Below are 15,684 nucleotides of genomic sequence, written 5' to 3'. Positions count from 1 at the left end.
CCTGTTTTCACAGATGGAGAAAAACCCAAAAAACATCTGCTCCAATTGTCCCCTGAAAGCGGCTCTTAGAACCCACTGGGCAGCCCACATTCCCAGACCGCCCTGGGACCCTCTCAAAGTGAGAAATGTCATAGAAGTCTTAAATTCACATACGTTAACAAAGTGTATTGCTTTAAAACATGCTTTATGATATTCTTTTTAATCTTGCTCCCTAAATTTAGAAACTAAAGAAGGTCTACATCTAATGCCCATGGGCAATTCTAATGTTATCATTTTTGCCAAGTCTCAAAAGTGTTAATGAATAAAGCAGAGCCTGTGTTGACATGAAGTTTATCTCCCTCTGTCTCTGTCTCTTTTTTTTTTTTTTTTCCAAGAGGGAGTCTCGCTCTGCCACCCAGGCTTAGTGCAGTGGTGTGATCTCAGCTCACTGCAACCTCTGCCTCCCTAGGCTCAAGTGATCCTCCCCTCTCAGCCTCCCAAGTAGCTGAGACTACAGCCATATACCACCACGCTCAGCTAATTTATATATTTTTTGTAGAGACGGGGTCTCCTCATGTTGGCCAGGCTGGTCTCGAACTCCTGGGCTCAAGCCATCTGCCCACCTCAGCCTCCCAAAGTGCCAGCATTACATGCATGGCTACCGTGCCCAGCCGGTTTATCTGTTGCATATGAAAGCCACATATATTTATTTAGGCATTAGAGCAGTATTTTAAGTCCCCTAAAAGCATAGATGATAAAAGGACAAAGTGCATAGGCAGCAGGCTATTTAAAAGCTTTTGGACCAGATAGATTTTTTTTTAAGTTCCTTATCTTTTCTTGCTTGCAAATAAGATCTTCAAATTTTCTGCATTACAAAAGTCTCTTGATATTTTCAACCATAGGGAAAAGGGATGGAGCGTTTCCAGGAAGGTGTTAGGTACAAGGAGAACTATTCTCCCACTCAGCTGACAGTGAGTTGACTTTTAATCTCTTTCCTGAGCAGAACCCGGCTACAGGAGCTACTGAATAGTTGATGTATCACTAACAAATGTGTACTTCAGAATCATCTGAAGTGACTGTTGCGCTGACACTGATTTCCAGGTCTCTTTCCTGTCCCCCTTCCTGTTCTCCTCCCAGCTCACTGGCTAATCCCTCTCTGTCCACCTCTTACTCTGAGAGCATCCTGCATGACTCATTTCTGAGATTTACTCCGCCTGTGGCTTTAAAGATAGTCAATCAGAATTGTTTCCCATCGGACGTCTTCTGCGCTGACTGGCCTGCTGAGCTCAGATGTCTCTACCCCTCTGTTCTCCTGATTCCTCCACGTGTATGTCCAAAGCAAACTCTTGACGTTTTTGAATCACATGTGATCAGTTTTCTTCACCACAGTTGGCACAAGCCCATATCACTACTCATCCAGACTGTCGCAAAATATCTTACCTGTTGTCCAGTCTTGAATTCTTTCCCTTTGACAGTCTGTTCTCCAGACTGCAATTAATGCAATTTTCTTAGAATAAAAATCAGGTCATGTTAGTCTCTTCTTTAGACTTTCCAGTGGCTTTCCTCAGCAATTAAAATAGGAACTCTGTAGTGACTTGCAAGACTCCACCTACGTCTCTCAGGTTTTCTCTTTTCCCTCCCTTTCTCCTTCCCTCCAAGGTCTTCTTTCTTTTCCTGCATGAAACACACCAACTTCCTTCATGCCGTAGGGCATTTATCTAGGTGGTTCTCTCTGTATGCCTCTTCCCTGTAGCCATACGTGGCTCCTGATCACTAGTCAATCCTCAGGTAAAATATCATCTCTTTGGAGGGGAGTTCCCCAAGCATCTGATCTAAAACACTTCACCACGTCCAATGCTCTCTCTCATCATCATGTTCTTTTTTCTTTGTAGCAATTATCACTATCTAAAATAACCGTATTTGCTTGTTTCCTCGTTATCTTTGTCTACCCATTAGAATGCCGGTTCCCCGAGGTCTGACATCTTGCTTGTTTTGTTTACTTCTCTGTCTCTGAAACCGAACCAAGGACTCAACAGCATCCTTGTACAAAACACAGCCCCCAGCATCTTCTGTCCTGGGGTCTCGGAGCCCACCATAAGGACTTAGGACTTTGGTTTTCCCTGAGTTATCATCGTATGAAATAAGGAAAATTTGTCTTTATTAGCTCACGTCTTCTGTGAGATGCCTTGTAACCGGTTAGGAAGAAGAAGGCGTCAGGAAATGTAGAGAGAGGTAATGAAAGGGGAGACAGAGAAACAAAAGGATCTCAATTGTGCTGAGGTTTAGCCAGGCCAGGAGGGATCAAGTAACACCAAATAGCCTTTGTTAAAATAACAGAAACTTTGACAAATTAAGACCGAACTGCCTCAGACTGAGTTATGGGGACTTCTAGGCTCAAAACCACCTATCCTTGCAAAATGGTGCAGCGTGGGTCCTATTTCAGCCTGGGATAAGGTGCTCTCATGCTGATGCATATGATGGCAATGCAGATTTGAGACAAGGAAGACTCTGCGTTCGCCTATAAGAAGTCAACACCAAGGACATTTTTACCAAATGGAAAGGGCAATTTACAGGCATTTATAGCTTATTTATTTGTGAAAGTCTCTAGAATTTTAAAGAGGATTACTGCCCCAAAGCTAATTCATTCAGAGATTTGCGTCCTTCCTAACGATCACTATCTCTTCATTCTCCATGTCTTGGAGGGTCTCTTCTCTGTCAACGCAAAGCTTCTCTGAGTAAGGGGGTGTAAAAACCTCCAGCAAGGATCGGGATGAAATAGGCTTGGTGGCCCTAGACTAGAAGGTACTAGTGACTGAAGAACTAGGCAGTAGGCCTCTTTGCTTTCATCATAACTATCATTATTTTTCAGGTTCACTGCCTCTTCCTCCAAATGTACACACATTATTACATTATTATTGTTACCATTTTCCCAGACATTCAGCATCTACCAAGGATTTTCATTTTGTCTTCCTGGGCTTCTGTGTGTGGTGTCTGTTTCTGCGGCTGCTTCAGCAGCGATATGACAGTATTAATATGACAAAGAGTTGGTCAAACAGGAATTATGTAAGGAGTCTCATTGCAATTCAGACACTTAGTTTCCACTTTGCAGGAGATGCAGCCCTTGATGACTCACAGGTCGCGATCCTCACTCCCCTTCCGCGGTCACGCGTGTTTTTGGGTCTGTCGATAGACTGGCACTTTCTCCTCTCAAATGCTGTGGCTCTTTACAAGCCTTCAAATTCAATACTTTTGAAAAACATTGTTAACGTCCTTTTGGAAGAGTGATGGGTAAAGAACCCCAGAGAAGGTAATCCTGTGAGTTCATTAGTATCCAGAGATCACTGTTGATGTGCAACTAAAGTTCAAGAAAATCATCAAGTATGTCAGCGTCGCAGTGGATGGGTACCCTGCAATACATTCCTCAGTTACCACTGGTGTTCCTTCCCCCATTCCAGTGTACCCTCCTCATGATTGTCACTTTAGGAGACTAGCAATATTGCAAAATAAATATCTGGAAATGTTGATAGTAAACATAGAACAGAAATGTCTTGCAAAACTAGCCACAGATCAGGAAACCCTAATCTTATCATGAGTCCTGGAGACCATAATTCCATAGACTGTTCAGATGGGTGTCATGTTACTGTGAACACAGATGTTTTCCTTCCATCCTTTGTGGGCATCCTGTTTTGGAAAAGCCACTATAGCCAAAGTTTAAAGGCTTGATCCCTTTAGAACAGATTACTGTATACTTTTTACCTTATAATATAAGAGGTGAAAGGAAATCAAAGTTCCTTTAGAGCATGGACAGCAGGGAAATGCAAATGTATTTATATATTTTTTCATAGACTTAATAAACTTAATTAATTAATTTATGACATTTTCATGACCCTAGGATGACCATGTGGAATTCAGTCTTTCTTGAAGTGTGGACTACGGATCACTCGCATAAAAGTCTCTGGGGAGTTTTGCTTAAAAATGCATTTTCTGTCATAGCACCACAGAAATAAGGCCCCGCTTTGACCAATATAATCTCCAAGGTAGTACCTGGAGATCTGCATTTAAATCTATTTCCCAGAGATTCTCGGCATACCAAATCTGAGGACCACTGACTGATGTTTGTTGGTTCAAATGCCAGGCCAAGGGTCAGCCTTCAAGAGATTGAGATTCATTTCTTTGTGCCTGCTTTTCTTTACCTGTAAAAGAGCATAGCTTGAAGTTTAACACAAAGAGAACATGCTTTTTCTCTTGGGGGTTTTTAATCTGGGGTCCATGGTTAAAAAAAGGAGTCAGAGTGTTTATTAGATTTTCAAGGAGGATTACGGCGCACGAAAAGTATGTTCTAACACCAGCTTACATGAATGCTTTCCAGTTTGGGTGGGCGCTAAAAGAAAGGAATTGGCCGGGTGTGGTGGCACATACCTGTAGTTCCAGCTACGTGGGAGGCTAAGGTGGCAATATAACTGGAGCCCAGGAGTTTGAGGCTGCAGTGAGCTTTGACTGTGCACGTGAACAGCCACCACATTCCAGCCTGGGCAATGCAGTGAGACTCCATATCTTAAAAAAGAAAAAAAAAAAAGAAAGAAAGGGCACTGGGATTGGCCCAGGCAGTGCATGAATCTCACTTTCCTTCCCATTTCTATTAATAAAGGAAGAATTCTCGACTTTGTAAGAAATGAGAAATTTAAGCTCTTTTTACTACTAAATTTATAGAACCCCTTGGACATCATAATATCTACTTTCCCTCTTATAAGAAGGGAAAGGAGGCTGGGCGTAGTGGCTCACATCTGTAACCCCAGTACTTTGGGAGGCCAAGGCTGGTGGTTCACTTGAGGTCGGGAGTTGAAGACCAGCCTGGCCCACAAGGCAAAACCCCGTCTCTACTAAAAATGCAAAAATTAGCAGGGTATGGCAGTGCACACCTGTAGTCCCAGGTACTTGGCTGGGTGGGGGGAGTGCTGAGGCACGAGAATTGCTTGAACCCAGGAAGTGGAGGTTGCAGTAAGCTGAGACGGCACCACTACACTCTAGCCTGGGCAACAGAGTGAGACTCTGCTCAAAAAAAAAAAAGAAAGGAAAAGACAAGCCTGCATTATTTATAAATCATACAGAACATCTAGAAAAATCAAAACATATACCAAAGCATTTAAAAGAGTCACTATGATCATTTTATTGAAGTTTAGAGATGAGTTTTAGCATAACGCAGGATTAACTACACCTTTCTCTCCAGGATTCTGGTGTAAATAGAGAAACCACAGTCATGTACAGGCCTGAGAGGGACAGTAGAATGTGGAAGTGGGTTTGGAAACCAAAATATTATGTCAGCAGTTTTCTCTTTCCTTTATTCGCCCTTATCAAAACCAACTTTTAAACTCAGGGGCCCAGTTAATAAAAACACAGATAATTTCATTTGGAAGACCCAAGAGCTTCATGTTTGGGGTTAAAAAAAATTTTTCTTCTCATCCCCTCCAGGCAAAAGCGTTGGAGGGCGAATTCTCCTTGCAGAGACCCTCTTAATAAATCAGTGCTGGTGAACTTCTCTGCTCAGTGTAAGGGAAGGTCAGTTATTAAATAGATACAGAGCTCTACAGCTGGAATCCTTGTGGAAAGAAATGAAACCACAAATACAATTCCTTAGTTTAAGCCTGGCTTTTTATTTCTAATACTTTCAAAACCTCTTCAAACTCATGCTTACTTTTGTAGTTCCTTTTTTTTTTTTTTTTTTTTTCATTTAAACATGTTTTAACAATGAAAACAGCCAGCAGAGTATATGTTCAGGGCTGTCCTACAGGTATGTAAGTAATGCTTTTCTGAGGGCCTTTATGTGGAATTGCAAATGCAGAGGGAAGACGGAGGAAGAATATTCAGAAAGCAGATACTATAGTGTTTTGAACTTAACATGTGCAAAGGGACATTTTTCCACTGATTATGAAAGTCTCCATGAACTGCTTTTCCAGATAAAATTCTCAGCAAATGATGGTCAGCTTCTGGTAGCCACAAGTTTTCCTTTCTGTGAAATGGGGAGTCCTAGAGGACAGCCTTGGAAACTAGCAGCATGAGAGCTCCAGGAAAGGGGCAGGCATTGACTTTGCAGGTTTGGCTCAGAACGTGGCCTCTGATGAGATTCCAGGGTGTAAAAGGGAGGTGATGAAGGTCAGGTGAGCAGTGCGAGGCCCTCTTAGGACCTGAGGGAAGCGACCTTCTCATTTGTTACCTTTTGACGTTATGCCACAAAAACGCTCTGTCCTTCCCGGCCTCTACTCCAACCCTCATCCCTTGGAAAATCTCTCTGATCAGAATCATGACTTTCCTAAGATCATCATGCCCCTTAGACTCGTTTGTGCCCCTTAGTCCAAGGCTTGTTTGGAGACGATTTTCTGTGTACTCATGAGCATGCGTAGGGTTATGTTGTGTAGGGTTCCCTCATTGCCTCTCCTGATTCCAGGGACGGTAATACTGCTTGCTTCAGGACACAAGGATTAACCCAGGTCATGAGGAACACCTGAATTATAAAAGGTGTTAGTGCATCAATATAAAACAGCGAGTGGTCGCATTCCCAACTTTGGTATCAGACAACTTTTAGTTCAACTCTCAGCTCCCAGTGGCTAATTGAGAAGAAGGAAAGATTGATGAAGCTGACACTCTAAGGAAGAGTCTAGTCTGTGGCAGGCATCATTCCCCATCCCTCCAGATAGCCAGGCAGTCCCAGAGCATCATCTGATATTATTCTACTAATCTTACCCATGCTCATGAGTACACACAGAGTAGAAAATCAACTCCTAACAAGGCTTGGACTAAGGGGCACAAATGAGGCCCCTACAGCTCAACATTTAAGGGGGAAATCATTCTCAGGGTTGGACAAGTGCAGACCCACCCCTGAGAGTGGGCACCTCACTTGCTTCAGCCTGAAGTAGTCCAGTCCCACACATGGTCCAAGGGGAAAGTAGGAATTTGGTAGATAAGCTCCCTTAACCAAGGTTCCCTGTAGAGCCTCCAGGAAAGGCCTCTTTCTTGTGCATCATCAGTTGGGTCGTCCAACTATCCCAAGCATAACTGCCCCGAGCCAGTCTTGTTCAGCTACTATGCCCTGTCTTGGCTCCACTCTACACCAGAACATGAATTCAGTGTAGTGAGTCTGGCAACATCATTAGGCCCCAATCCTGTATAAACTTCTACCCGCAAACGTTTGGACCTCCTTGGCCGGGCACTGTGGCTCATGCCTGTAGTCCCAGTACTTTGGGAGATCAGGTTGAGAGAATCCCTTGGGTCCAGGAGTTCAAGACCAGCCTGGGGAACATAGGGAGAACTTGTTGCTACAAAAAGTAAACAAAATTAGCCAATATGGTGCACACCTGTACTTCCAGCTACTCAGAAGGCTGAGGTGTGGGGATCACTTGAGCGCAGGAGGTCAAGGCTATGGTGAGCTGAGATTATGCCACTTTACTCCAGCCTGGGCAACAGAGCAAGACTCTGTATTACCCTATCTCAAAAAAAAAAAAATTCGGGCCTTCTGTCCCCCAACATTATTTGAGTTTCCCATAGTGCCCACTGTGGTCATAGAGATTGGATAGAAATGACATCACCTTTCTTTAGACATTGAAAAGTCCTGGTGGCAGTGTCTCTTTCTTTCGGGCACCTTAGCAACCATGCAAGAAGTCCCAGTGGGAGAATATTTAGCTGCTCTCACCTCAAATTCCAATTTCCCTGGATGCCTTATGTAGAAAGCTGGTGACAGTAGTCCAGAGTTAGCTGCTCTGACATCAACCACAGGGTGCTCACTCTGCTGTCCCTGCTGTGGGATTCCAGGAAAAGGGGAACAAAAGGAATCTGAGGCCCTCCAGGGAGAAAAGGTATAGTGCAAGGATGGAGAAGGCCAACCAGTAGATTTCCTATTTCTTTTTCTAGGTTTTCTAGATTCTTCAGATCTTAAGGAAGCTACAGAAAAAGTGTGAGCAATAATATAAATGGGAAAAAGAACTTTCAGGAGGGAACATATTCAGGGAAGACAAAGCAGCCTGCGTTGCCACTAGTTCAGGCTCAGTTACATTTAAAAAAAATTATTACTGTTTTTATTATTATTAGAGACAGAACCTTGCTCTGTCTCCCAGCCTGGAGTGCAGTGGCACGATCATGCCTCACTGTAGTCTCGAACTCCTGGGCTCCAACCTTCTACCTTAGTCCCAGTCGCGGGACTTTTGATGTATGCCACCACGCCCAGCCGCAGTCACATTTCTTAGGGACCTACTGTGTATGGACCAGGTGCTAGGTGCTAGGGAGGTGAAGATGAATAGCACAGTCTGCCCTGGAGAAGCAAATGGCTGTTGAAGAAGACAAGCATGAAAAGAGATCCTCTCCATAGCTGGCTTATTGCTGGGATAGAATCTGCTTTAGGATGCCGAAGGAGCACCGAGTGATGGCCGCCCCTACCCCAGCCTGGTAGCCCAGCAAGGAGGCCATGGGAAAGATAATGCCTGAGCTGAGGATTGTATTCATTCACTCACTCATTCATTTATTCAACAAATATTCCAGGAGTGTCCACTGTCTTTCAGACACTGGATTAGGTTTAAGTGATACAATGACTTGCACATTTTAAGAAATTAGAGAAAAAACACTATTGGAAGGAGAATTGATGATAATATTTTAGGGCTAATCAAATGGCTCTTGTGACCTCTTACTATCCACCCCTGAAGATTTCCTGATGCCTCCACCATTAGAAATTCATTCCTTTGTTTGAGACATATTCAGCATTGCCACTTCTGTGATTTACAAATAGGTTTTGACATGGGAAAGGCCAGTGAATTGCCTAAGGGTACTTAGTGCCAGGGTTGGGGTGTAGGAGGGCAGTACATACAAGACAGGAGTCTCCAAGGGCACATCACTCCCTTGTCTCCTCTGGGAGCGCCTGGAGCTCACTTTAGCATGGCTGACAATCTAAACCAGCGAATCCAGCTTGCATATGGTTCAGGATGCACCGGGTCACCTAGGCAGCCCCTCATCCTCTGTCCACTGTGAAAACACGGGACACCCAAGTTGAAGGGAATGCTGAATGACACCATGTGGGTGTGCAGTGGTCTGTGACCAGAAGGTTCACTGGAAGCAATTTGCAAAGGAGGCTTTAGAAAACCACCTGGATGGTTATTGTAAATTAAAAAAGGAAGAGATGCCACTTTTTTCTGAATAATTTTTAATACTAGGTTTATGGCCAGCTACATGTGATAGTCATTACAGCTTATTTAACTCTGAAATTATCTGGCCCCTCAAACTCCACTGGGACTGTAGAAATCTTGGGTTAAATTTTAAAAACAATGTTTGAAAGAAGATAATATACTTTTCCTTGAGAATAAATTCAAACCTAAAAGAGGAAAGAAAAACCCCAGCTCTCTCTAGGAAGGATCTCCATTGTTCTTATATTTGCTGTGTTTCCCAGAACGTGTTTTTGAGCTCAGAAATTCACCCAGGTACCCAAAAAGTTGACTCGAGTTGGCTGTTGAGCCCCTCCATCCCTGCAATCCAAGTTGTGCCTTTTCTATTGGGTTGTTTGGAAAGCGTCCAAAAGCATTCTGAACTCTGAGCTCAAATCTCAAAGGTTTCCATTTCTTCGGAGCCGAACATTTCATCAGGAGCTGGGAGTGTGTGAGCGAGTTACACCGAACAGCTGCGCGGTACCCACCACCCTCTCCCCAAGGATGACAGGCTCTGCAAAGGAGGGTGTTGTAAGCATTCCTGAGCAAGCCTGCTAATCTGGAGCCCTAGCCTGTTGGCTGGGGGCTACTTCTAAGAAGCCTCCCTCTGGAATTACAGCATCTTATGAGTTCTGTCTACAAAGCCCCCCTTCTTCAGAGGAGCAGCTAGGACATGGGGTGGGGGAGAAGGCCAAATGGGCAAAAAAGGAATCTCTTGAGTCAGAGGGGAATTTCCTTTTGGAAACAGGGTCTTGTCTCTCTTTAGCTGTGCGCAGGAAGGATAATGGGAGAGTAGGGCTTCTTTTCAAGTGGGGAGGCACCCAGCAGCCAGTGGAATACCTAATTTGGAAGGGGCAGGAGGGGATACTTATGACCCGAACAACAAGTGCAAATGTAAATATTGAGACCCTTTGAGCTCTGAAATTGATTTCAATTCAGGCCAGCACTGCAAAGTTGTTTTATTGGGATGTTGATGTGTTCTGGCACATTGGTGGCTCACCGGCATCGGCATCAGAAACTGACATTTCTGGGTCCTTGGCGTTTGTGGGTTTTAGAAACACTGTACCCACTGACCGTGTCCCTTTTGCCTGTGTCACTGAAAAACAGCAGGAGCCTATTTTAGTGGATTTGCCCAGCCCCTGTAATGTGGTATAAGAAAAATCCTACAGAGAACATTTTCCCATCGAGCTTACGGAAGATGTAAATTTGGAAAACTCTACCATGTATCCATTTTGTGCCTAAAACAATAACATAAAGAAAACATTTGAATAAGAAAACTAAATTAGGGAGGGGAGGTTTGGGGGGGGTAGAAAAGAGAAAGCGAAAGTCTGTAGCTTGATATTAACCAAGATGGTCAATGGCTCATTTAAAAAGAAAAAGTTTATACAAAATCTTGCCAACCTGCCTTGAAGCGTAAAGAAGCTATTGAAAGTTTTGTTGTATTTATTCCCTTCAGCAGAAGAAAAATCAATGGCTGCTTGGCAAGTCAGATGTAAATGAGTTATACAGGCCACTGACATGGTGGACCAAACTTTATAACAACCACATTTGCCGCTGTCAGGCCACAGGCTTCAGTGGCGCCAGTGGTAATTATGGCTGATCACCTCTAATTCAGAGCTGCCTGCCTTGATAAAGGTGTCACTCGGAGCCACTGTGGCATCAGCATCAATTGAGGATGTCAAGCCTGAGGGCAGCCTGCTGGAGAAAGCCCTTCCTCGCCCCAACCTCCAGGATCCTGGAGTCGCTTGGGCAAATCCTGCTTTTTAACTCTTCACCCTGAATACAGCGACATTCCCTGAAGCTGTGATTTAAATTCCAGGGGATTCGGATTAATATCCCTGATCTCCATCAGTGGACCTCTTTAATAAGCCGACAGATTTCTCCAAAAACAGAATTTAGAAGTCAAGATCCTCTCTGCTTTGCAGCGAGCCAAGAGACAAATGTTTGTCTTCTCTACCTGATTCACTGGCCACAAAAGGCATCAGGGCAATAGACTGTAGCACAAGCTGTGGTCATTTTTGGAAAAGGAAAAAAAAAGTGCATCTTCATGCCTTTCTTCTGCTTTTGTGGTATTTAAAAGAATCCTAGTGAACTTCCCATTTTCAAGTTACTTTTTCTTTTTGAAGGAAACATGACGGGTGAGGAGAAAGAGCAAAATGGAGAGACGATGGGGTTAAAAAGCCCTGCTAATGGAGAGAAGTGTATGGACTCAGTTGCGGTGGAGTCCTGAGTGGGGAGGTGTGAAGTGAGGGGTAGAATTCAGCCATTAAAGGGCTTCACTGTCATTTGTGAAGGATCATGCTTGACTGCCCCCACCTCCCCAGGCTGTTTTTCCTCACTCTGTAATTAAAAAAGAGACACACATACTGTCTGTTCTCTTTAAACTCACAGACGTCCCCACCCACACCAGCACCCCCTCCAGCCAGTTGAGTTGTGGGGGGCACAGCCTGTCTTTCACTTTGAGGGGGAACCTGTCTTCCTTGCTTCTCCTTTAGACAGTTCACCTGAGAGTGACGTGCTAATCTCAGAAAGGCGAGTTTTGTGTTTTGTGGCTGGGGTTCTTTTCCTTTAGCACATGACAGGGTGACCCATAGGGGCCAAGGGAGAAGTGTCTGTGATTTCACAGCCCTTGATGGCTCCAGACACAGGCGCGTGCTGGGACCAGAAGTGGTTTTGCCCTTGCTGACAGGGAGGTCAGATGCGAGAACTCTCCGGAGGGGTGGGTTGGCATTCAGCAGTAGAAAATCCCATCCAGCTCCAGGAAATAAAGGGCCCTGGGCGATGGAAACCCTGTCACCTGGTTCTGAACCAAAGCCCAAGCTGCTAACAGAGGCTGGTTTTTCAGACTCAGACCTTCCAACCTGCCGTCTTTCACTGCCTGCTTCCCATCTCTACACGTGTCTCAGGGTTATTTCCCTTTCTCCAAACACAGGGCAATGTTTTTTAACCAGCCTTTTCTTTCTTTTTTTTAGTAGAACCAGCAGACCCCTTCCTGCAGAGCCCTGGGTCCCTCTTGGAGCTCCCTGATGGCAACTGCAGGGCGATCCCCGGCGGCACTGTTTCCCCCTCTGTTTACCCGTTTCTAAGGGCAAGTGCACCACGAAGGCTCTCTGAGTCTGGAACTCGGCCTGGGGCTGTTTTGGTTACATTGAAGTTTTTGCTTCAGTTCTGCCAAATTTAAATGGTGACTTCACTAGCACTGAGCTAAAGAGAAGGGGGAGGAGGGCGAGACCAGGAGAAAGAGAGCAAGTGAGCGAGAGCCCAGCCGGAGGGAGAGCCAGAGCTAGGCGCAAACGAAGGGCCAGCACATTACATCATCGCTTGGCCTGGAATCAAATGGGAAGGATATGACTCACTCAAGCTAGTTAAGCTTTGGCTCAAATTCTACACACACTCATTCCAGAGCTCTCATGTTCTGCACCTCAGGAGGGAATTCAGCCTCAGTGATGTCCATGAGGTTTGTTTTTAATTTTATTTTCTTTTCTCCTGATTTTATAGATTTTTTTTGCCACTACTGCTTTCTGTTTTTGAGCCTTCGTCATCCTCCTCCTCTTCCCTTTCTCCCCCTTCTCCCCTTTCTGCCCGTCTTTGTTTCTCCTCTTCTTCCTTCTCCTCTTTCCCCAGCCCCTCCGCTCCTCTTCTTGCCCGAAGAGGCATTTCTTTTCACTTCGATCAGAGTTTTTGTTCTAGCGCAGAAACCTGAATGAGTTGAACAGAGGCCGGGTTGGAGGAAAAAAAAAAAAAAAAAAGCAGAGCAAACCAAAGCAAACAGAGCAAAAGGGCCACAAATAAAAAGCGAAGCGAGAAAGAGTAAACTCGGGCGAAGTTTCTTTGCTGCGGTGTCGCTCCTAATCGGAGGAGACAGGGAGAGAGTTAAAATGCAGGAACCAATCGCTTGAATGGTGATGTAATGCAAGAACCGCAGGGTAGTTAAGTAATGTGAGAGCGAGGGGGTCAGGGTTGCAAAGCATTTACCTGCTCTCAAGGGGTTTTCAGTTTATTATCAATTGCAGTGACTGTAACCCGCTTCAGACTGCAATCTCTAATTATTCACAGACACTCCTTTTTTATCTTTTATTATTAAAAGTAAAACTATATTATGGTATTTTAAAATAATACGATATTATCACAGCTGTGTATTATTTTCTGCCAGGATTCTCTCTCTTTTTTAAACGGCTCAAAAGTGTTGTCTTTTCATAAAAGGTGGAAGTGATGGTGTGGTGGCGGTGGGGGTGGGGGGGAACCGGGGGGGCGGGGGTGGGGGGGGAAGCGATTTTTGAGTGTAACTGGTGAATTGTAAATGACTGGAAAACTGTGTGTGTGTATGCTGTGTGAAAAGTGAATGATTGTGCTGTTCCATTTATTATTAAGAATATATTGCAGGTTTTAAAAGTAATAGATGATCCTCAAAAGTAGTTACAGCCTTCCCCTATTATTTCAGGGAAGGTTAACAGCAATTGTGCATTTGCTTGAGTATGTTGACTTTTTGTTGCTCCACGTGCCAATTAATCCAGTGCTGTCTTTAAGACTTTTATGTTCTTGAATTAATTTTAAGATGATATACTTCAGTGAGGGGTGGTGATGAAGTCTTCTTGATTGAGCTGTCTTAGAAATGTTAATATTAGAGAGTAAGAAATTAACATGAAATACAGGGAGAGAGGGGCAAAGGATTGTGTTCTTAATGTTTTAAGCATCTCATGTACTCAGACTTTGATGTTTTGAAAATTATTACCACATTTCTGTTTCATAGATTTTGTACTGTGATATGCTGCCTGGGTTGAGTAATTTCTGGCACCATCTAGCATTATTAGATAGTAATAAACTGAAACCCTCTGAAACAAGAGGGCAAGTCCAACACTTTCTCATTCTGAGAACTTCACAACTTCTCTTGGGCTTATGTAGTCGTGATCATCCTACAGCTGGGTGCATATTGAGACATGCAGCACATACCAGAAAGGTGTCTGTATTTATTTAAAGCATGTTTTGGATGTCATTAATTATGACTTTATGGGTGTTTTCTCTTTCTTCCCTTTTTTTTGGGCAGAGGTGGAAGTGGGGAGCAGTGGGGAGAAGTAATTTTGGGAGAAATAGCATATGATGTGGTTGGGAGGCCTGAGTGTTAATTCTGATGCTTGACCTTGAGTGAATCACTTAAACCACCTGGGTTCCACTCTGAAGCATGGGAAAGGACAAGGTGAGCTAGAAGCTCCTCCTCGCAATGGGGAACCAATCTTAGATGACCTCTGAAGTCTCTTTCCACTCAAAAGTTCTGCATTTATATCCATGTTCTATACAAAAGTTTGCTAAAGGATATTTGACATACCTTTTTAGAGAAAAGTACATTTTGAATTCAGGATGAATTAGTTCTTGGAAAAAAATGAATGGGGGAGAATGGACAGGACTGTATCTTTCCCCACTTTGAAGTTTGTTTTTTTTGTTTGCTTTTTGCTTTTTGGCAAAGAAACAAACATGGTAAACTTTTTAGTTTTCAAATGCTACCTGTGAGGAGACTTCAATGAAATAAATTACTGAGGTGAGACTGCCAGACAGAATGGCAAAGTAGACAAGGGAGAATTCACCTGCCCATAAACTTTTCTGAAAGATCCTGAACATCCTTCAGATTCATGAAATGGTGACAAAAATTGCAGGAGACATAGACCCTGTGCTTCAGTTGCTTACATGGAGCAGAACAATATATTTAATAAATTTATTCCCCTAAAGATTACATGACTATTTGATAAGTTTCTATAATTTTAACATAAACTCAAGTTTGTAAAGGTGATTTAAGGCTACATTTGGAAACCTTCAGAGATCATGAAAGACAAAACTTGATGTGCCTGTTAGAAAGATAATTTTCTAAAAAAAAAAAAATGAAAGCTAATTTTCTAGACAATAATCCTATTCTTCAGCCAAATTCCAGAGTAGTAGCCTTATTATAAAGCATGTATGTATGTATCCGGGGTAGTAGCTTTATTGTAAAGTATGTATTTATGTACTTATGGACCCAGCTTAATTGCACACAGGGAAGGACCTTAACTATGCCTATCTGTGGGAAGAAATTACCCAGAGCTAAAACGAAACCAGTGGTGAAGATTATTAGTCATTGTGCATAGTTTGATGAGTGCCAAGTGTGTGCTTGGGACTCTTCAGGAATAAAGAGGGCATGGATTGCTTTTTTTAGAGCATTACAATTTATGTTGACTTGGCTCCGGATTGTTCACTCATATTCAGAAATGCTCTACTTGTGACTGACAGAGACAAGGCCAGGAGCACGAGCCTGGCTGTGGCCTCTCCATGCCAGCTGTGATACCAGGTTGCACTTACATGATCTCAGCTCATGACGCTTACCCTCAGTAATCCAGAAGACTAAAAATTTTAATTCCACTGTTTGGCGACTGTTTTTGTTCTGTTTTGTGGTTTTTGTTTTGATTTTTGGTTTTTAATTAAAAATGTTTATTCAGAAAAGTATTAATTTACATGCATTCATAAGAAATAATATGGAGAGATTCCCATATATTCTTTGCCC

At 43.5% G+C, this 15,684-nt stretch overlaps 1 protein-coding gene across 7 annotated transcripts in view; it reads left to right on the top strand.

The window, feature by feature from the left end:
• CREB5 (cAMP responsive element binding protein 5) overlaps positions 1 to 15,684 on the top strand; it is a 420,024-nt gene that overhangs the window by 270,062 nt on the left and 134,278 nt on the right. The window contains exon 1 of one of the 7 annotated variants that reach the window (XM_032286913.1): positions 12,399 to 12,615. The exons of the other annotated variants lie outside the window; for them this stretch is intronic. Coding sequence (XP_032142804.1) covers positions 12,569 to 12,615 — 47 coding nt within the window. The 5' untranslated portion in view covers positions 12,399 to 12,568. Of the gene's footprint in view, positions 1 to 12,398; positions 12,616 to 15,684 lie in introns of those variants that run through there. 7 annotated transcript variants of the gene reach the window in all.

The sequence above is a fragment of the Sapajus apella genome, unplaced genomic scaffold (assembly GCF_009761245.1).
Source record: "Sapajus apella isolate SASKATOON/1434 unplaced genomic scaffold, GSC_monkey_1.0 scaffold19, whole genome shotgun sequence".
In the NCBI taxonomy this organism is placed as follows: Eukaryota; Metazoa; Chordata; class Mammalia; order Primates; family Cebidae; genus Sapajus; species Sapajus apella.
Note: the sequence above shows the minus strand (reverse complement) of the source record. Positions and strands in the feature narration are given on the sequence as shown.